General features: G+C 45.4%; 1 protein-coding gene and 1 long non-coding RNA gene across 4 annotated transcripts; one reads left to right on the forward strand and one right to left on the reverse strand.

The window, feature by feature from the left end:
- The first annotated feature begins 1182 nt into the window (after positions 1-1182).
- On the forward strand, positions 1183-15429 carry LOC123381483 (spermatogenesis-associated protein 31D3-like). Its single transcript, XM_045042625.1, has 2 exons — positions 1183-2662; positions 10120-15429. The coding sequence occupies exon 2, from the start codon at positions 11615-11617 to the stop codon at positions 12845-12847; it is 1233 nt and encodes a 410-aa protein (XP_044898560.1). The 5' UTR covers positions 1183-2662; positions 10120-11614; the 3' UTR covers positions 12848-15429.
- LOC123381485 lies at positions 7308-21898 on the reverse strand. Of its 3 annotated transcripts, none has more exons than XR_006588524.1 (4): positions 21767-21898; positions 16506-16634; positions 15536-15643; positions 7308-7715 (listed from the first exon to the last, which is right to left on the reverse strand). It is a non-coding gene; the product is annotated as an uncharacterized LOC123381485 (long non-coding RNA). The 3 variants fall into 3 exon arrangements; XR_006588523.1 differs by lacking the exon at positions 21767-21898 and adding an exon at positions 21300-21508; XR_006588525.1 differs by lacking the exons at positions 15536-15643; positions 21767-21898 and adding an exon at positions 21300-21497.
- Between the last annotated feature and the right edge of the window lie 76 nt (positions 21899-21974).

The raw sequence follows: 21974 nt of genomic DNA on the forward strand, positions 1-21974 counted from the left end.
AGGTGGGTGAACTCTGAATGGGAGTGTTTGGGCTGGTTGGGGTAGGGTCTCGGAACAGCATAGATGCTGCTTAAGCATCTGTCGTGTGGGTCATGTTTAACTTGACATGGGGGTTTCCTACTGGAAGCTGTCAAGCTTGGCACCCCCTTTTGGAGAAGGGGACCTTGGTTCGTTCCTTCTTTTGTCCACACTTGATGGCAATATACAAGATCTTGCCTTTAGTGTGGACAGTTCTGCCATTATGATGGAGGTACCACCTTTGATATTCATGGCCTTAGTGGAGCCAAGGTAGATCTCCTCCAGAAGACCTGCAGTTTATGAACCAGAGGTGAGTTCTACACTGTGCACCAGCATACAGATAATTGGGGGCTTTTCCATGGAATGCTGGTTTTTTTTTTTTTTTTTTTGGCCAAGACAGCACACCTACCCACCCTTACAATAGGATTCTCCCACGCTTACATAGGATTCTGGAGGGAAGGCGATGCCACATGAGGCTGGAACTCAAAAATGGAGTGAGTGTCCTAGTGAATGTTCAGTGTTAAAAAACCATTGAAGCCCTCTTTGAACAAGAAGATACAAATGTGGTATCCTTCTTGTCAAGGGTCATGCTATTGACCCTGCAGTATCTGAACATTAAGGTCACAGAAAGAATGCAGAGTCTGATTCTGTGGAGGTCCTGAGAGAGACAATAGGTGAGATGGGGCCCAGGGCAGGCAACAATGAAGAGAAAGTACTGGAGGTTGTAACATCTATGTGGATAGATCAGCCAATAACCCAGTGTCCCAGTTTCTACATAATCTCATTTTAGAGTCCTTTACTGCCCATCCGGTGCAGTTACTGACACCCTGTAGATCTTAATACTGGGAATACTTCTGCCATCAGGAATATTATAGTCTGACATTCTGTCCTTTTACCACCTCTTCCTATCCTTCCGGCTTATATGCCCCCTGGTATCAACTCCACATCATTCATTTTTCTACTTGTTGTCTATGTACCAAAGCCTTGTCTTCTTGATCATCTATCAGGTAACAACATTTAAAAAGCTCCAGGGGCACGTGGGTGGCTCAGTCGGGTAAGCGTCCAGCTTCGGCTCAGGTCATGATCTCGTGGTCCGTGAGTTTGAGCCCCACGTGGGGCTCGGTGCTAACAGCCCAGAGCCTGGAGCCTGCTTGGGATTCTGTGTCTCCGTCTCTCTCTCTCTGCCCCTTCGTCAGCTCACACTCTGTGTCTCTCCCTCTCTTCCTGAAAAATAAGCATTAAAAAAATTTAAAAAACAGGGTTGACTGGGTGGCGCAGTCATTGTAGCGGCTGACTCTTGCTCTTAGCTCAGGTCATGATCTTGCACAGGCTCTGCACAGAACGTGCTTGGGATTCTGTCTCTCCTTCTCTGCCTCTCCCCCACTTGTGTTCTCCCGGTGTCTCTCTCGAAATAAACATTAAAAAATTTTAAATAAGAACCTCCAGTACAAATGGGCCCCATCCAATCCCCTTCAGTCCTTCTTGTCTGGCAAATTCTCGTCTCTCTGCTTTTTCTAGAAATACCTTTCTCCAAGTTACTGATCACTATTGGAAATATCACAATTGAGTCTATTGATGGCACAAGAAATTCAGTCCCAGCACTACTTGCAAATCATTCATTCATCTCACAAATACTTATCCCAGGCTTACATGGAAACAAAAGAATTGGAGTTAGGTCACTATTTCCTTCGTCTGTTCTCTTGCCAATTCTACTCAGATCTATTTTAAATTTCCTTCACTTTCCTCAACTTAGGCCCTCTTCATTTTCCCTGCAGATGTGCTGGACTACAGTTCACAGAGGAGCTAGAAAGCCATGAGATGGGAGCTCTTCATCAGAACACAACACAGCGAAACCTTCCAACAATATTTCCCCATTCCTCTTTCCTTCCCCAGTGTCGAAGGAAATACTCTTTATTGAGAGATCCCTAAATTCTAGTCTTGATGGGACTGAGCCTCCCTTGCCAGGTCTCCTCCTGCTCCTTTCCCTCTTTTACTTTTTTAAGCTTTTTTACTACAGAAATGTTTAAACATGCACAAGAGCAGCTAGAACAATAGAACGTCCCACACGCCCCTCACCCAAGTTGCGCTATTATCATGTGGCAGATGTGATTACGATTAAAGTGCAAAAGCCCATTGTAAGAATTTCCCATCTAGGGGCTCCTCAGTCAGTCAAGCATCTGACTTTTGGTTTAGGATCAGGTAATAATCTCAGGTTCACGAGTTCCAACCTCACATCAGGCTCTGTGTTGCTGGTGTGGAGCCTGCTTGGGATTCTCTCTGCTCCTCCTCCTCCCTCTCTCTCTGCTCTCCACCCCCCTCATGCTCGCTCCCTCTGTCTGTCTCTCAAAATAAACAAACATAAACAAACATCTTGCCATCCATCTCTAAGACATATGCTATGTGCCCATGTCAAAGCTCTCACATTTCTTTGATATTTATCCCCTGTGGAACATACTTATTCACAATAGATGTATGCAGCATTGGTGCCAAAAAAGCACTGAACTTATAGGCACTTTAGCAATCAGTTCTGCTCTGCCTTGCAGTCAACCCTGAGGAGCCCTTTGAGTGAATTCCTCACCTCCACATGAGAAGTAATCTTACAGAGCAAATTCAGGGCACGATCTCACTGTCCCTTCATCACACAGTAAGTATAACATGCAAAAGGTATAGAAGAACACTATACATGTTGATAAAGACTCAACACTGCTCTATGTGTTTTCAAATATTTAGAAGAAAAACTTTTCCCGCCACTTTTCAAATGAACTATTGTGTTTCAAGTTAAACACAGTAGATCAAACACTCCTCTCTTTCCCCAAAGGCCATTAAAAGTAAAAGATTAGATGAAAAAATGCTCGATGCCATTAGCCATCAGGGAAATGGAAATCAAAACCAGTATTTCACAGCACTTCACACCCACAAGGATGACTAGAATCAAAAAGATAATCCAAGTGTTGGTGGGACTGTGGAGAATTTAGAACCCCATATGATGCCGGTGGGAATGGAAAATATTGCAGCTGTTTTGGAAAACGGTCTGGCAGTTGCTCAAAATGTTAAACATCCAGTTATCATATAACCCAGCAGATGACTCCTAGGTGTCTACTCAAGAGCACTGAAAACAGAGGTCTACACAAAAACTTGTATACAAATGTTCACAGCTATATTATTCATAACGTCACAAGATGGAAACAACACAAACATCCATCAACTGATAAATGGGTAAATAAAACAGGACATACCCACATGATATATTTTTTGGCAATAAAAAGACCAATACATGCCACAACATGGATGAACCTTGAAAACATGTTCAGTGAAAGAAGCCAGTCAGAAATGACCACACATGATTCCATTCACATGAAATGTCCAGAATAGGGAAATCGGGAGACAGAGAGTAGATTCAGCCTAGAGCTGGGGCCTGGAGGTGGGGTGGAGGGGGGCTGAGGGCAGAGGGGAATGATAGGCAAAAGGTTGGAGGTGTTTTTCTCTGAAGTCGTGGAAATGCTTTAGAATTGTGATGCACATGTCTGTGCATATACTGAAAATCATGGACTTATCCACGTCAAATGGGTGAATTATATGGTATGTGAAATATATTTCAATAAAGCTGTGGAAAAGAAGTACTTACAGATGACAAAAAAGGGGAGCAGGTAAGGAAAAAGATGTCAACACATTTTTGGAAGATGGGAATCTGGTGGAGGAGCAGTAACTGACTAGCAGAGCAAATGAGGTGCTAGCAAACCAGTTCACACTGCAGAACCCAGAAGACAATAACCTGGAAGCACTAGCTAAAAAAGACCTTAGGGGTTCCATGTAGTATACATGATGACGTTTTGTCCTTTTTGTTTGTTTTATATTGTGTATAATTTCTAAAATATTTTTTCTTTTTTCTTTTTTTGGTTTTGAATGGGGTTGTTCTTTGCCAGTATTTTGTTAAAACCTTGGTGAAATGTTAGCATGCTTCATATGTGCAGACCATCCCAGGGTTCTTGTCTGGGACAGAGCTCGAGACAACTGTTTTAAAGTTGGCATTGCACACTTCTGGGGTCTGGGTATGGTGGCGGCAGCAGCTCCCGGAATCAAAGCCAGAAATCTCAAAGGTTGGGTTAAATTCATTTTTAAAGTATATATATTTGAAAATAAATTGTGGAGAAGTCGCATAGATGGTAGAGCCATATACCCTTTATCCAGATTTACCTACTAACAGTTTGAACTATTTACAATTCCTGTCTGCTTTCCTCCTTTCCCTTCTCTCTCCACAGGACCGCACAGATACATGTATGAAAAACATACATACGTTCTTGAACATTTGAGAATATATTTCACGCATCATGTACTTTCGCCCTGAATATTTCATTGTGTAATTTTTTTTTTTAATTTAACGTTTATTTAGTTCTGACAAAGAGTGTACAAGTAGGGGAAGAGCAGGGAGAGAGGGAGACAGGGAATCCAAAGCAGGTTCCAGGCTCTGAGCTGTCATCACAGAGCCCGACATGGGACTCGAATTCACTGCCCGCGAGTTCACGACCTGAGATGAAGTTGGACGATTAGACAACTGAGCCACCCAGGCGCCCCTTCATCGTGTAATTCTTAAGAAAAGTTTCTCTTACAGCACAGTTATCGCAGTGATAACAGTTTAAAATTGACATAAAGGTTTTACTTTCGCATTCATAGTACATTTTTGTCACTTTGTTTTTAAGTTAATTTTGAAGAGAGAGTGCATGTGCCTGTGGCAGGGGAGGGGCAGAGAGATCAGGAGAGAGAGGATCCGACGTAGGACCTGAGACATGCGTGTAGAGCCCCAGGGGGTACTGGATCCCAGAAACTGTGAGATGATGCCCTGAGCCAAAATCAAGAGTCAGATGCTTAACCCACTGAGCCATCCTGGTGCCCCCAATTTTGTGGATTTAAATCAAGTAACGTCCTTTGTGTAGTTTTTCTTAAACTTCCTTTACAGGATTCTGTCTAGAATCACATACTACACATAGTTGCTGTGTCTCTCTAGTTTCCTTTAATCTGGGTCAGTTTCTTAGGCTTTTTTATAATAAGGGCCCATTTTTGAAAACTATATCCGATGTGCCATATTTATAACCCCTCCTCACCTAGAAACTTTTTTTTGGTGGAACTGATCTCGCTTGGGTGTTAAGGATATTGTTATAGTTGTGAGTGAGTCCTAGGAGCCTTAGGGACCGTCAGGACCACACTTTCTATTAAAAAGCAATACTAGTGATGCAAAGATATGTACAGGGATTTTCCTTAACAGAGAAACCTCCTGCAGTCAAGGGAAGGTATGTGCCCCAGGCGGGCTGAGCTTGAAGTGTACCTTCCTTCTGGGTAGAGACAATGGTGAAGCTGTGGGTGCAGGAGAAGAGAGGTAAAGGAAGGAGTTACCATTACTGATAAACCCTCCTCATATCAGAGGGAAAGAATTGGGTGTCTGTGGCTAAGACTGATTCATCAGAGACGGAATGCAGGCAAGTCAAATAAGGAGATGATACAGGGCTTAATTTCAACAGTCTGTAATATAAATAATGAAGCTAGTTGTAAGGGGTACAACTATTAAATGACTAGCTAGCATGGGGAGATGAATACATATACACCATCAACAAGAATGACATTATTGTTTAAAAAGGGATGGAGATGTCAATAGGTATTTTGGTGAAACGTTAACAATTATGCGGGGGAAAAACTAATGAAACTTTTCATGGAAGAAGTAACCACAGGTGTGATTCAAAATACTCCAAATGGTATTGTTACATATAATTACAATTGTGCTCATGAGACGTTATGCTGAAGAGAAGCCCGCTTCCTAGATTAAGATGAGTTTGGTCCTGTGGGCTGTGATTCAGCATTACTGCTCTGTAACAAAGGAATAAGTAAACTTGTGGGCAGGGGCGCCTGGGTGGCTCAGGCCAACCAGTTGGTCCGACTCTTGATTTCAGCACAGGTCATGCTCTTGTGGCTCATGAGATCGAGGCCCCCATCAGGCTGGAGGCTGCTTGGGATTCTCCCTCTTCTTCTCTACCCCTCCCCCGCTCATGCTCACAAGCCCTCTGTCCCTCAAAATAAAGTTTAAAAAATAACAAAAAATACAAATGTTGAGGGGAGAGGTGGCATTAGGCAGAGAGAAGAGGGAGCCTCAGGGTGAGACACCGTATGGGTAGAAGAGACCCTCTAGGGCATGAATAGCCTAAGAGGGATATGGGGAAATAAAAGAATTACTGAAGGATTTTAAGTTGTTTGCCACAGGTCCATGGGGCGCCATGCCCTCGCCTCCCTCTTTGTCATGCTTTCTGTTCTTTGGTAGAGGCTACTCTGCTCTCTTATGCTCTTTGGTGAGTGTGGATTCTTCTGAGGAAATATGAGGGGTAGGGCTGCCTCTCAGTATATTTCTCAGTTCATAAAAGTAAAAATGCACTACTGGGGAGAACTGCAGCTCAAGGCAGAGTAGATGTTGGGGATGCGAATCTCTGGGCATAGCAAACCTTCGGCGACAATGTGGGGTCCAAAAGGAGATCACCAAGCAGTAAAAAGGGTCTCAGGTAATATCAGGGAAACAGGTGGAATATGATGATTTCACTGAGGTAAATATATGAAATGGTGAATAGGTGGAGTTGGAAGGTAAGTAGGCATCTAAGAGATCATGGAAGGATGGACAGATTTGCTGGCCTGGACGATGGGGGAGGAGTTGCGTGTGGGTTTCTCTTTCCTGTGTTGTCCCCTCCCCTCCCCTCAAGAACCTTTGGTGTCTGTACTAAAGCTCTGTGATGTGGGCCTGGAACTCTAGTCTACAACATGTACTCTCAATGCTCAGCTGCCCGAGGCAGCAATACCTCTCCAATGCTGTGAACCATCTTTGTCTGAGAGGCCTTACTGCACCATGGCTGAACTCCAATTGAACTTGCTAGCTATCCCCATCCTTGCCCTCCTGAGTGGGGTGGGGTCCTTCTTCTGATGCTGTTACCTAAAGAGGAATCCGTGTTTGCCAATATTCTGGAAGCACAGAGACATCAATCAGGTAAATAGAGTAGAGTCTGTCAGAGATAATAAATCTTCCTTTACAAATAGATACATTCCAAGCTATCAACTTCCAACTACTGCTTTTGCTGAATCTTACACATTAAGCTGTATTAAAGTTTTTTTTAATGTTTATTTTTGACAGAGAGAGACACACACACACACAGAGACACAGAGAGAGAGAGTAAGCACGCTCAAGTGGGGGAGGGACAGATAGAGGGAGACACAAAATCCAAAGCAGGTTCTTGGCTCTGTGCTGTCATCACAGAGCCTTACTCCGAGCTGAAACTCACAAGCCATGAGCCCATGATCTGAGCTGAAGGCAGTCACTTAACCACCTGAGCCACCCAAGCACCCTGATTAAGTTGTATTTTAATTTTCGTTTAGTGTAAATTATTGTAAATTTCATTTAGTGTAATTTTCATTTAGTGTTTCTGGTTTTCAGCAAGCATTATATATGATTCCATTTTCTCACCATTTTTTTTTTTTTTTGCACAATTACTGTGTGTTAAAAAACATTTTATTTTACTTAAGAGAGAGAAAAAGCACACACAGTAGGGAGAGGGAAGAGAGAGACTGAATCTCAAGCAGGCTCTATGCTCAGTGCACAGCTCGATGAAGAACTTGATCTTCTGACCTTTCGATCCTCCGGATGCTTCACCTACTGAGTCACCCAGGCGCTTCTACAAAAAATATTTTCATGGTTGCCCTGGAGTTTGTAACATGCATTTACGACTTTCATATAATACTATACCACTTAATAGGTAGTGCAGGAATTTCCAATTCCTCCTGTCAGTTGTAACACTGATATCATTCACTTATCCGTACACTATAACCACCCAACACATTATTGTTATCATTCTTGGGTCAAATCCATACACTATAATCACCCAACACATTATTGTTATTATTCTTGGATCAATTGAGAATAAGACAAAGAACAGTTTTATTTTATCTTCCTTCACCTTTTGTAGATCTGAGTATTTTCCTTCTCCCTGAAGAACTTCTTTTAACATTCTGCAGGGCAGGTCTGCTGCTGCTGAATTTCCTCAGGTTTTCACTGTCTGACTTCCTACTACTCTTTCATTTTTGAAGGATAATTTCACTACATATAAAATTCTTGATTGGTGGTTTTTTCTTTCAAACTAAATTTCAACACTAAATATTTCACTCCAATCTCTTACTTGTATGGCTTATGGCAACAGGTCGTAATTCTTATCTTTTTTCCTAGAGGTGGGGTTTATATTTACTTATGAATTCTTTAAATATTTTATCTTTTGCTTTCCTACAGTTTGAAAATGATATGTCCAGGTATAGTTTATTTTTATTTTATTTTATTTTATTTTATTTTATTTTATTTTATTTTATTTTATTTTATTTTATTTTATTAATTTCCTGCTTGGTGTTCTCTGAGCTTCTACAATGTTTGGGTATTCTGGATTTTAGCTTTAAAAAATTATTTTTCTCTTTAATTTTCAGCATGGACATTAGAACATTTATACTGCCATATCTTCAAACTCAGTTCTTTCCTGGACCATATGCAAACTTCAGATGAGTCAATCAAAGGCATTCTACATCTGTCATAGTGTTTTTGGTTTCTAACATTTCCTTTTGATTCGTAGAGTTTCTCATATCTATGCTTACATTCCCCATGTGTTCTTATGTGTTGTCTCCTTTTTTCCAGGAGATCCCGTAAGATCTTGGGGCAGAGGATATGATTAAATGTCTGTCTTTCAATGGGTCTGTACCCCTTACTAGTGATGTTCACAAGTGTTTTGAAGATGGTTTGTTTTTTCCTACTCCATAGATGAGACAAGGCCAGATGGGCTGCCTTAGTTGCGTAATTTACCTTCTCCCATGTGGTAGTCTTTTTCCCCTACTGAGTAGGCTTGTGTTATGGAGAACTCTGAGAATATTTCACAATGTTTTCAAAATGGTTAATTTTCTCTCAAACCCTGTACTCCCTGGCCAGAAACATGAGCATTGTTTTCATAGCTCTTTAGTGTGAGAACCAGGTGGGGTTCCTGGTAATAAAACTTATGAATAAGTGGGGGCCCCCATTAGATTGTGACGCCAGGAGTTTCTTACCCTCATGCTAGCCCACATGCATCCTCCAGCAATTTGTCAAAGTGTCTATTCAAGTGTTCCCCACAAGGACAGCAATCCCCAGCCTCCAGGGTTTCTGTCCCAGGTAAGCTGATCTTAGCTATGATTCTGTGCATTCACACTCTCTGAGGATTTAGGGTAGTGGTTCCTACTATGGCTGCAAGCAAAGTCATTGATTCTCAGTTTGCTTCTTTCAAAGACTGAGGTGATGACTCCAGGCTTTTTTTTAACTCTGAGAATTGGGACCAGAAGTTGTCCTTCAGAGAATAACTCTTTACTTTCCTGTTCTTCATCTCACATTTCTAAATGAGGTTGGCTGGGTCAGAGAGACACCTAAAATGGGAATTTTTAAAGAAGAGACATTCATTCCTCTAGGAAAAGAGATCTGGCAGGGCTATGGGTTAATGAATGACTAAGATTTCCACTCGAAGCTCACAAACTATCTGGATGTGGTGACAGGTCTTGGGTAAAATCCCAAACACAGTGATTCCGTATTCCTGGATTGGGTTATTTAGAGAGTATGGGATCTGTGAAAGGGAACAAAGCTCACTCGCACTCAATCGAGAGTTCCATCCCATGTCAAGCCTCACTCGACCAAGCCTTCCTTCATGTTGGGCTGATTCTCTGAAAGCCTCTGAAGACAGATTGGGTTCTGAGCTGTGTCCCACAATACACGGTCGTACCTCAGGGAGCACAGATGTGACTGCTGGCCTCCGTGTCTGTGTCCTCATTGAACAAAGGATTTCTGGCTGAGACTATCAAGTGTGGACCTCATACACAAAATCCTTCCTTGAGTTTTTCAAAGTAGGAAATATTGAAAACATTTCATCACCTTTAAAAATTGATGAAAGCAGGAACCACGAAATTCTATTACTGAAAATAGAGTCATAGCATTTGTGGATATTAAATTTCCCTGTTTCCCAGAGAGAAGAGAGACGGACAAGTGAGTCCTAGCTCCTCATTCTTTCATTTTTGTTCTAGCATCAGGGCAGAGCCAAGAGGAGGAGGAAAGGTGGGACACTGAACGGTAAGGTTCTGCCTATTCCACCTGAGCTCTCCAAGGGTGACCCTTTCTGTCCTTTCCATGAGGTCCCTAGTCCATGATCTCTGAGGACATCATTTGCTAGATAGTTCCCTGTCAGAGAAGAAGGGCCTCAGAGAAGAAGTCTCAGAGAAAGGCAGTCAGGGGCTAAGACCCTTCTCAGTTTTCCTTGTTCTGCCCATCCCTGAGCACAAAGCAGTGATGGACCTGGTCAATGCGTGTTGCCCAAGGTGGCCGTGTGACTATCAAGAGTCAGAACTTCTGTCTCCTGACTTTGTGAAAGACTGGAGACATCATTCCTATTCAGATTCCTCTTGAAAGTAATCATTGACCTATGTCCCTCATAGGGTTTTTTTCAAGATCACATGGGATAGTATATATGAAAGTCCTTTGTGAACGATATAACAACATACTTATGTGAGTCTTGTTATTATTATCACTGACCATGTGATCTTATATCCTCATTCTTGGGGCTCTCCAAATCCAATCTACCAAGGGTATCTCTTAAAGGACACTGTACTCGGCCTCTCATAATATCTCCTGCTTCAACCTTCACCAATCTCCTGGTTTCCCAGGTTGGAGAACTTGCCAGAACAAAGTTGAGGAGATAAGAAAGGTGATTTCTCTTTTGCAAGGTGACTAAACATTGCCTTCTTTCCTGACACCCCCGCCCCCACCTTTTTTAGCAGAGTCTATGAATTTCTAGGGCTTCAGGGAAGCCTGTAGTTGACATGGGATAGAAAATCCTCAGAGTCAGAATGGGAAAGCCTTCGGGATGGGGGGTGGCACTACTTTTGCCAGAATTGCCAGAGCCACATATGTTTGTTTTGGCCGTGGCTTTGGCCGTGGCTGCAGCTTTGTACCTCCTGTCTCCTGCAGCCCCCTGTGCCGGCATCATGATACCGTGCACTTTCATCAACTGTTATGTCCAGACCCCTTCTGTGAGGTGTGTAATAGTACAACAGCTGAGGTCAATCGGCTGCTGTTCCTGGAGGTCCTGGAAGACGCTACTCTCTCTGTGATCCCCTTGGCTGCCACAGCCCCTGTGACAGACTCATCATTCTGTCCTTCCCCTGCCTTCACAGCAGTCCCTCCAGGAGACCTAAAACCAGCCCTTTTGCCTGAGCCGTCCCCACCACCCCCTCCCTTTGCTCACCTAAGGTTTTCTTATCCTCATGACCAGGTCACTCTCTGCCACCAGAGTCTTTTCCTCCTTTGAGTTCCAGATTCCCAGTGGGTGGGATCACCCCAACCCACTGCCTTTCCCCCCTCTCCTACTACATGACATTCAGAAAGGGGATCCTATTGCCCAAGCCGAGTCCACTTTACCTCTGAATACCATCTTTTCTCTTGACCCCACCTTTTTCCAAGACATCAACCTCTTACCACGTCTGTCCCAGACAAAGAATCCCACTGATTCATTTGCTCGTCATCATGCACACCAGCCCTGTTTCACCACCACCAGACTGCACTTTAACTGCGACTCAATCTAAATCGATTTCAATCTCCTTGAAGCCTGTTCCAGAGAACTCATCTCCAGATAGCCCTGGTGGATGGTCCACTTGTATCCCAACAATCAGAGGTAGTGCTCATTTAAGCTCGTCAATTTCCGGATTCTCCTGTTGGCAGGCTCATGCGCAGAACATGTTCCTCCCCGCATTATCACACTCTAATTTTCAGCAAGAGCAAGATTACTTCCATCTACCAGAAACCCATCTCTGGGGAGACCCTGCTAACAGGCACAAGGAGGCCGGTGGAATTTCTTTCCTTGACCTTAACATACAGGAAGTCTTAGAGAGACAAATGAAAAAGAGAATGCCTTTCCAGATTTTGGAGAAGAAAGAAAAAGAAGAGGGACCATTTTCAAAACACACGTGGCCAGAATACCAAAGGACATCTTCAGTGAATTCACTGCAGCCCTTTGATGTACAGGTCACCACAGCCCCCAAAACTGGCTGGAATTTTGAAGGCAAACCAGAGCACCTGTGCATTTGTCAGCAGCTCCTCGATCTCAAGTGTTTGGGGGAAAACTTGTATCAGAAATATAGCCAGCTCGTCTGGGGTCTTCCCTCCTCACATAGTGAGTCCTTAGTAGACACTCTCCTGGTTTCTAGTAGTACTTCCCCACTAGGGTCTCACTTTGTCTTATTCAATGGATGCTGTAATGCTCCTGCAGTCAAAATGCAGGATCAAGAAGTTCTACTCCACCCTCATTCCCATCGCCTTCCTCTCCCCGGTTTATATTCCCGACCCTGGCCTCAAAACTTGTCCCAATCCCAGCCGCTATCTTTCACTCAGGTGAACCCCCAGGCCCACCTTCAACCTCGCCTACCAATCATACCATCGTCTTCTTCACCCCAGAATAGGGACTGTGGAGTGTTTTTCCAAGGATCCAAGAATGAGTCAGACTCTCCTGTCTTGACTGAAAACCAGCATGTGCCATGGCACATGTTGAAGAAGCACCAGGAAAGTTTGTGGGGTTTAGTCCCTGGGTTCCCAAGATATCCTGAAGCCATTTGTCCTCAAGCCCCCAACTTTCCATTGGTTATATGGTCATCCATCATTCCTGGCCATTTCCATATTACCTGTGAATCCCAGGAGAGACTGGAGTTTCACAGTCCAAGGAAGGTACCCCATGCTGGTGCTTGCATGCCTGTACAAATCTAGAGTCTCTAGCACTGATGGAGCCTCAGTGTACATGAACAGAAATGTCTCAGCAAAAAAGCAGACATGTTTGCTCAAAATTCTCTGAGCTCCAGGGCCACAGTAGCCAAGGATCTAGCAAAGACTGAATCGAGTTTCCCAGGAAGTTTCCATGAGAGGGTCCCAACAGAGTTCCAGCTAAGGATGAACATGATGAGGATCTTGGGTAAATCTAGAGAAGAGCCCAGAAGGCAGCCCACAAAGGGTCTCAGAATGCTACCTAGTGAAGGGTCTTAGGGCTTCTTTGGAGGCAAAAAGTAACTGTGTGTGTCATTCAAGGAGTCACTAGGGAATGAATTGCTAAATGTCTCAAGGAAGGACACAGACCAGAACCAAATGAAATCTGACCTTAGATTACATTTGAACAAGAAATTTTGGTAGATTACTGCGGGTAGGATTCCTACAGGTGTGTGTTGTTCATGGCTGGCTGATGACAATGCACTGCCTTTGTGTGGGAGTTCCCAGACTAAAATGGAAAACACAAATCAAAAAAGACAATGGTGGGTAGGGTTTGCTGCCAGATTACCATTCTGGAGCCTTCCTTTCTCGATCCCAATACCCGACGGCTGCTAGAGGCCCATATTATAAGATTTCGGATGAGTCGGAGGTGAGGTCTACCGCTCAGGGTTCTTGAATCCATAAAATTCTATATGTTGAGAGAAGCCACAACATGGCCTGTTCCCCAATTAGACATTCCCTCCTCAGCCATGCATATTTCTCTGGTGGATTCCAAAGCTGAGTTTTCTAACCCCCATGAGAGAAGCTCTAAAACTTTTCATGGCAACAGGATGAGAACACCAAATTCAGTCCCCACCCTGGATCATTCTCTCCCTGCCATGTCACCTATGGGCAATGAAGGACAGAGGGCCCTGAAAGCATCACTCTCTGACACCAACCATGAGCTTGCAGAGGGTATCCAGACAGCTGCGTATGGAAGTCAGACTTTCCAGTCTCTTACACACAGCATCATAGCTCAAGTGAGACAGAGGGAGGCTGTACTAGACAGCAGATGTGGCCCAGAGGTACCCCCAAAGCAAGCTGAAGCTGGACATGAGCCAAAGGATGAGAATGTGAGTCCTGGCGATGGAACTGAAATGGCTCAGGGCAGAGCGATGGTGCAGAAGAATTTAGACCATTTTGCAAAGCACAACTTGTCCAGGGGCGTATTCAACACCAAGGAGCTGTGTACTCTTCAATCCCAATCTTGTGAAGTCTTGACAACCAGTGAGTTGGAAAGCTCCAAAATGACAAATGTCAATTTGAGTAAGGTAGAAGCTGTGCCGACCACTGAACAGCCCTCACCAACAGCACTGGCTCCCCAAGATTCTAAACTATCAGACCTTAAAAGACAGCTCCTTAGTGAGTTAAAGTCGAAAGTGTAGAGGGAGGACCACAATCAAGCTCAAGCATGGATGCCACTGGCATGCCCCTTACTTCCGACAGCTTGACGTCCAAGGCCTCACTGACTCAGTCCCAGAGTGACTGTAGTGGGGATATGGGAGCGTCCCAGGTGCCGCATGTCCACTTGGAGGACAACACAGCACGGAGCAGCAGCAGGAGTCCTGGCCCTCTAAGCTGGTCTTAGGTGAGTGCCAGCCTAAGAATTTTCCACAAAGAAAAAGTGCAGAGAAAGTGAGACCTCAGGGTTCCAAAGCAGGAAAATGTAGAAGGGAGGATTCAGGGGTAGGGACATCGGTAGCCAGAAAGAAGAGCCACCGTGTTGAGGACAGAAAATTAGAGAGTGCTCCCTCACCTCTGTCACAGAACGAACAGTTTCTTCCCGAGAGTTACTTCAGAAAAAAGATGAGGCAATGTATCAAGTGGATCAAGGCCATGAAAAAAATCACAAAGCAGGAAAGTTGCCAGCACCGAGACCCAGTTGAAAGTGTGACTGACTGCTCTTGTGAGTGCTGGGCCTCCTGAAGCTCATGAGCTCATGATTGCCACTGGGAAGATCCTAGGCGTGAAGGTGGCAGGTAGGTATGAATCTAAGGCCTCAGAGTTAAGCCAGCAGAAGGAAGAACTCCAGGCCCAGGCAGGGCCTGACAAGAGGCATCCCTCCAACTATCAGGCTTTCTCTGACACACCACACGGCAAACGGGCCAGGATCGAGTTCTGTAGCCAAGAAGCCGTCTCTGCGAACAGAAGTGTCTTACAAGTGTCAGGCAGAACAGACACAGGACCGGAATTCCCCAGAAAGTTGGGGCCTTCAAGAAGCAGCTATTAACTCCAAGCCAACTCGCTTCTTCTCTGTCCTCCAGGGAGCCCGTGCATCACCTAGGCCCCACCTGTGTGCATCAACTATGCCAGGTCCTTGCAGCCCCCCTCACCGCTGATGAAAGCACTGTGTTCAGAGATTCAACCCTTCTATTCAAGCAGAAAATGCTTCTCCAGCACTTTGAGGGAGAAGAAATTTCCCTAAAGAAATCGTTTAGTCCTTGTTGAGAAAGCCTCACAGTTTTCACAGTAACATATCCTCTGATCAGAACAATCTTTCTTCAGCACAACCAAGAATATTAACCCTCCTCAATAAACGTTTGCTCTAATAGAGAGTGGGGGTGTTTCTGTGTAGTGCACTGGGATTGTGGGATGGTGTCGTATAGGAGGAGGGACTTGTGCTTTGGGAAAGGAAGAAGTGAGTTCAGCTCTTACCGATTTTCTCTTTGGGCTTCTACATCCATACTGGTCCCTTGTAAGAAGCTTGACAGTGGCCTTCTCAGTTTTATCCTGGGGCCCTTTATTTGACCCTGCTCAGGGGTCCTGTATTTATTTATTTATTTATTTATTTATTTATTTATTTTTAATTTTTTTTTAACGTTTATTTATTTTTGGGACAGAGAGAGACAGAGCATGAACGGGGGAAGGGCAGAGAGATAGGGAGACACAGAATCAGAAACAGGCTCCAGGCTCTGAGCCATCAGCCCAGAGCCCGACGCGGGGCTCGAACTCACAGACCGCGAGATCGTGACCTGGCTGAAGTCGGACGCTTAACCGACTGCGCCACCCAGGCGCCCCAGGGGTCCTGTATTTAAAATGTAGAATTTTTTCATAAAAAGTACAAAAGGCTTACTCTGAAAATGTTCAGGCCTTCACCAAGTGAGAAAACCCCTTAAAGTCTACACCTTGGCTCCACCTGTTTGTTCACTTGCTCCCAAACTATCCTGACATATATACAGCTGTAGGGTGCGATGAGGTACTATGGCATGTAGGCATCACCTCCCAGAGACTACTCAGGGCTTATGAGAGCACAGGGATACCATTTTGGCCTGAGAGAACACAAGATCGTCTTTGAGCATGAAGACAAAACCTCCAGGATGTTGTCAGGGAAGCTGTGCTCCTATATGGTACCTGCTTTCCCAGACATGCTACATTTTACACCAAAGTGACAGTAATTTAAAGGGGAATTAGTTATGAATTGCTGTGTAATGGATATCCCAAAATTTAGTGGCTTAAAAACACATATTTATCATCTGACAATTTTTGTGGGTCAGAATCTCAGGCTAGGCCTATCTGGATTTTCTGCTTCAGGGTCTCTCAGAAGGCTGTCATTAAGGTGTCAGCTGAGGCTAGGTTCTCATGTGAAGGTATGATTGGGGAAGAACCCACTTCTGTATTCACTTACAGTTGTTGGCAGGATGCATCTCTCAAGCCTGTTGGCATGAGGTCCTCAATACCCTGTTGGCCCTGGGTGGGAGTTCGCTGGTTCCTGGTCACGTGGGTTTCTCTGACACAGCAACTTCCTTCATCAAAACTAGGAGAGAGTTTGCAAACAAGACAGAAGTTATAATCTTTTATAAACTAATAATGGAAGTGGCATCCCATTACCTTTCCTTTATTCTGTTGGAGACAAATCACTAAGGTCAACCAGTGCTCAAGGGGAGGGGTAATTACACACAATTGTAAACTTCAGGAGGTGGGGATCATTGCAATCTTAGGAGTCTTCCTAAGGCAAGGGTTCCTTCTTGGACACCCTACTCAGTTCACTGAAGCAAAAGGGGCCAAAGGTGCCAACTGGATCCTTCTCCTCATCCATATCCATGTCCTCAAGGTCAAAGCTGTTTAATGGCTACATGGAATGGCAGCTGGTAACAAAACATCCAACAGATTGGAGCATCCAAAGAAGGAAGAACAGGTGATACAGAGGTAAAGTTGGTGTGGGGTCATCCTGAAAGGTAAAGTAAAATGAACACTTGCAAGCACCTGACTCCCCAGCATTCAGACTTAAGAGGGGAAGAAAGCTTAGGTACAGTATGGCTCATCCTATCTCTACCACTTTCTCCACTTTGTCCTAGCTCCCAGGCCTTAGAGCTAAAGAAGTAACCCTCAGCTTCTGTAGATATAGACAAACTGGGAGAGGAAGCAAACCCTACAAGCTGCAAGATTCAATTCCTGTTATTAATATATTTAGTATAGCACATCTCTGAGTTCAATTTGATTCTTCAACCTAGCACATCAGAGAGAATGAGTCGCCCAATTGATGGGAAAGCTAGCACTGGGATCTTAGAACATCTTGGGATGTAACTCCCATCTTGGGATATCTTCCATGTACCTATGGCTTGAGGACTTCTAACCAAGGGAGATGTGGTGGTTTAAAGGGGTTGAGTTAATGGCCTGGGGTCACATGACAAGTCACACCTAGTGTCCATTGCCTCCATTCTGAGAAAATATTGAATGAGTTAACGAGACAGAATTTGCATACTCAGAACATCCAGGACGTCATCTGTCTAAATGATATGGTAGTACCATCCATGAGTGATCTTATACTTTTGTTCGGCTTCTAGGATTACTGTCCCTTCTTCAGATTCTTGTTCCTATAGGAAAGCAGTACTGTCATAAAAAGCAAGAAATTGTATTTGCTGAAAAATGACTGGACAGATGATCCATTTTTCCAGGAAAAGATGTGCTTTGTGCCTACTCTCAGGTATCGCTGTGTTACGAGAAGCCGAGGGAGTATCATTTACACGATATAGTGTTGCGCCTCGAGAATTTTCACTGACGTATAATGCAGTGGGAATGGGCTAACTGAATCTTTACAACCTTAAATCTAACTCCAAACCTAATGTCAGGGTTGCCAAAATGCATGAATTGATTGGTACGTTGATACGGATTGGGCATGGGGACCCCAGATCCCAGCTTCAGGCACTGGGAACTTTTCTGCTGTCAGGTGCCGCCTAAGGCAATCAAGTTCATAGAGGCAGCCTTCAGAGGGATTAACATTGAGAACTGTGTCCCAATCAGCAGTCGCAGTGAAGGAGCTCAGGCCTCGAGAAGGGGCTCTTCTCTTGAGGCTTTTCCCCTAGGACTTCCATTGGCCCTGGATCAGAGACTAAATCAGGGTATTTTCCTGTGTCCCAAGGGCACATACGGTCTTCATTAGGCAGGCAAAGTGGCGGGTTCAGAGACTTGTGGAGGCTGCCTCCTTCTCTCCCAGGCGACTCAAGGTCTGTTCCTTCCTTCATAGGTGGGGCTGGGGAGCAGGGAAAGAACCGATTATTACAGAAGTGTATCAGTGGGGACGCCCAGGCCGTTGAGTTGCTTGAGCATCTGACTTCCGCTCAGGTCATGATCTCATGGTTCGTGAGTTTGAGCCCCGCGTCGGGCTCTGTGTGGACAGCTCAGAGCCTGGAGCCTGCTTAGGATTCTGTGTCTCCCTTTCTCTCTGTCCCTCCCCGCTTGGGCTCAGTCTCTCTCTCTCTCTCTCTCTCTCTCCCCCACAAATAAATGAACATGAAATAAAAATTAAGTGAAGCAGTGCTTCCCCCTGGGGTGGAGGCTGGGCTGGCAATGACAAGAGTGGGTCATTTTCCTCTGTAGGGATTCTTCCCAAGTTGGTAACCTTCATTTGAGGCAGGATAATTTACCAAACTATTGAATGCTTCCTCTCTATTCCCTGTCAGAGGTGACTCCAAAAGGAATAAAAAGTTAACATCCCCTTTAGTCTTACAGGAAGCTCTGGGCTTCTCCTCTCAGGGGTCACAAATGGTCTTCATGTTTTCTGACCCCAAAGAGAAGTTGCGAGGCATGTATCGCACAGTCCTCTCAATACTCTTATAAGTGAGATGAAAATCTGGCCAAGTGTCCTCAGGAGAGAGGAGAGACGGGATGACAGAAGTGCTAGGGTGAAAGGAGAGTCGCTTAAGGTACCAGTGGTCCAGCGCCTTGATCATAATGATGTAAAGATGTGTTCCTTACGTAGATGGTTCTGTGAGGAAGTTCTCTAGGAGACAAACATTCTTTCAAAGGATGAAATGATGTTTGCTGAGACGATGAATCATCAAGCCCCATTATTTGGGAGCTGCCACAAAACACCACATTGCCCGCGCTCGGAATAGAGGCTATACAACCAGCGGCTTTCAATGGGCCAAATGAGCTTGGACAATGACCATCCCAGTAGCAACCTTGGTGGGCTTAATCACACAGGCTCTTTGGTATATACTTACTTGCCTGATAGCGAATATTTGCTTGATAGGAAAATCCTCCCCCACCAACCCCACTGACAGTCATGACTAATACAGGATGCCTTCCTTTGACACGGGGGCTTTGAACAAGATTTAATTTAATTCCGAAAAATTAGGCAATGCTTATTGCACTTCAATTTTGCAAAACATGCTTTTATGTGTAGTTTCCCATTTAATATTTACGATCCTTCAAAGTGGGTTTCTTAATCCCCTCTTGTAGAAGGGCAATCTGGAGGACAGAGAAGGTAATATACACTTAGTGTGCTAGCATGGGAAGAGGGAGCTAGGATGGAGAGTGCCCTTGCACTGTGAGGAATTATTTGGCTGTCAATGACAGCAAAAACAATGGGACTGACTTAAGAAAGAGAATCTGTTGACTCGGGTACCTGAGAAAATCTAGCAGTAAGGCTGGCGTCAGGCAGGAGGGTTCAAGTTGGGGCTCAGTTGATGCCATCAAGGTTCAGTTTGTATCCGTTTCTTGGCACTAGATTCTGGACTGACTTTCTGTCATTTTGTGCCTTTACGTGTACTTTTCAAGCACTAAGTAGAGCTGAAAATGGGTTCTCTCTCTCATAGTCCCTGCAAATTCCCATTGTGCCTTACTGTCTCCAGCTGGGTCACATGCCGTCCCCGACCAGTCACTGCTGCCAAAAAGCATAAAACCATCTTTTGGCCAAGCCTTGAGTTATACACCCATCTTAAAATAAGACTGTCTGGGAAAGACAACTCCATCTTTACATGGACTGAGACTGAGAATGGGGTTAATTCCCTGGGGGTCAACAGAGGGACTATTTCCAGAAGGTGAGTGAATGCTGGGTGTCAAAACAAAACCAGATCGGCTACTTCCCTCTCTCTCACTGCCCCCGTTCTGCCTTCTTGTCCAGAGTTATGCCACTGACTAATGCTTGGGAGTTGCAGGAAATGCTGATTCTGCACAGACCCTGGGACAGGCCAGAAGTGGGATGGGGCCCAGGACAGGAACTTGAGGTGGCAGCAATCAGTCAGAGGCCCCCACATCCATGTGGACAGACCATCCCATAATCTGTCCTCTCACTGTCTACCCCTTCTCATCCTAGAGCCCTTTACCTGCATTCCAGTCTAGTTGTGGCCGTAGCCCAGAACTTATCACCGGGAACACTTCTGCCACCTGAAAAAGCAGTCTGACATTCCACCCGGTTTTAGTCTTTCAGTTTATGCCCTCAGTATGCCAATTCTTCAACCTATTCAGCAGGAACTACAAGCCACTTTATACGTCTCCCTGGGCATCTGACAGCGTTTTTCTTCATTTCTTCCCTCTCCAAGGAAAACTTCGTGGTCCACCACTTAATCCCAAACCTAAAGAGCTCCACTCTCAACAGCCTTCCGCACTTGCCTTTCATCTGTCACCCTTGCCGAAGTCAGTTCTGTCCTTTTTAGACCTGTCTTCCGATAAGGGGCTGACCCCTCTTGGATAAAATCGCACAAGAAAGTAACTGATGCCACCATAAATGTTCCATACCAATGGGCAGCGCCAACACTGCCTGAAGACAATCCATTCATTCCCTCGGTGTTTACTGTGTACTGGGCTTTCTTCTAAGCATTGGGGCACACGGGGAAGGAAACAAAGCTCCCTGTCTTCGGGGAGCTTCTAGGACGGTTCCTCAGTCAATTCTCTTGCCTAAGCGCTCAAAACGGTTTCACTGGCCTACAATTTCTCCACAATCCCCACTCGTCCAGCATGTGTGCTGGATCACCACAGGGAAATGAGAAGTCACCGGATCTTTTCATCGCTAGCAGATATCAAAGAGTAAGGAAACCAAAACGTGAGTCCCCATCCCTTCTTTCCTCTTTCCTTCCTATTATACTGTGAAGGGTTCCCCGGGGATCTGTCCCCGCTTCCCAATTTACAACACTTTTCCCACTGTGCTGGAATATTTGGCTTAGTCATCTGCTTTTCCAGAGGACCGAACCATGCGTACCTCACCACAGTCTGGCTGGCAGACGCAAAGGGGCTCGAAAACCTCTGGCGGGAAGTAGGAGCAAAGGGAGGCTTTTTCCAGAGGAGGTCGGTCTGGCCTTGGGCCACGTGCAGAGGCCAGTCACACCCCGGGGCGGCTCCGCCCCCAATGCGAGCTGCACCCAGAGCGGGGCCACTTCCTGTTAAGGACACGCCCAGGGGCGTGGCGACGTCCAGAAGAGCCACGCAGCGGGGCGAGTAGGGCCCAGGGAGTCACACGCAGGGACGGTTCCGCGCCCAAAGGGAGCGGCACCAAGGGCGGGGCCACGTCCTGTTGGGGACACGCACAGAGGCGTGGCGACGTTCAGGGCTAGCCATATCAGGGGCGAACGGTCCTGGGAGCCACCCCCAGGGGCCGCCCCCAGAGGTTGTGGTGTTTGCCCTGGCGATGGCGGCCACGTTGGGCAGTCTAATGGTTAGCCCTCTCACCTCAGACTTCTGGAATCTGTGTCCATCACTTCTGGAAGACGAGAGTTTTATTTGCCTCAAAGATAGATTTTGACGAAGGTTTCTGGATGCTGGAATGACCTTGTCTCCTGCGCTGACAGAGGGATCCTTCCCAAAGTCTGCCATTTCCACCCTGGCGGTTGCTCCTTCAGGCCGCGCAACCCCTGACTCCCTCCCACAGGAGGCTGCT

Source organism: Felis catus, chromosome D4, assembly GCF_018350175.1.
Source record: "Felis catus isolate Fca126 chromosome D4, F.catus_Fca126_mat1.0, whole genome shotgun sequence".
In the NCBI taxonomy this organism is placed as follows: Eukaryota; Metazoa; Chordata; class Mammalia; order Carnivora; family Felidae; genus Felis; species Felis catus.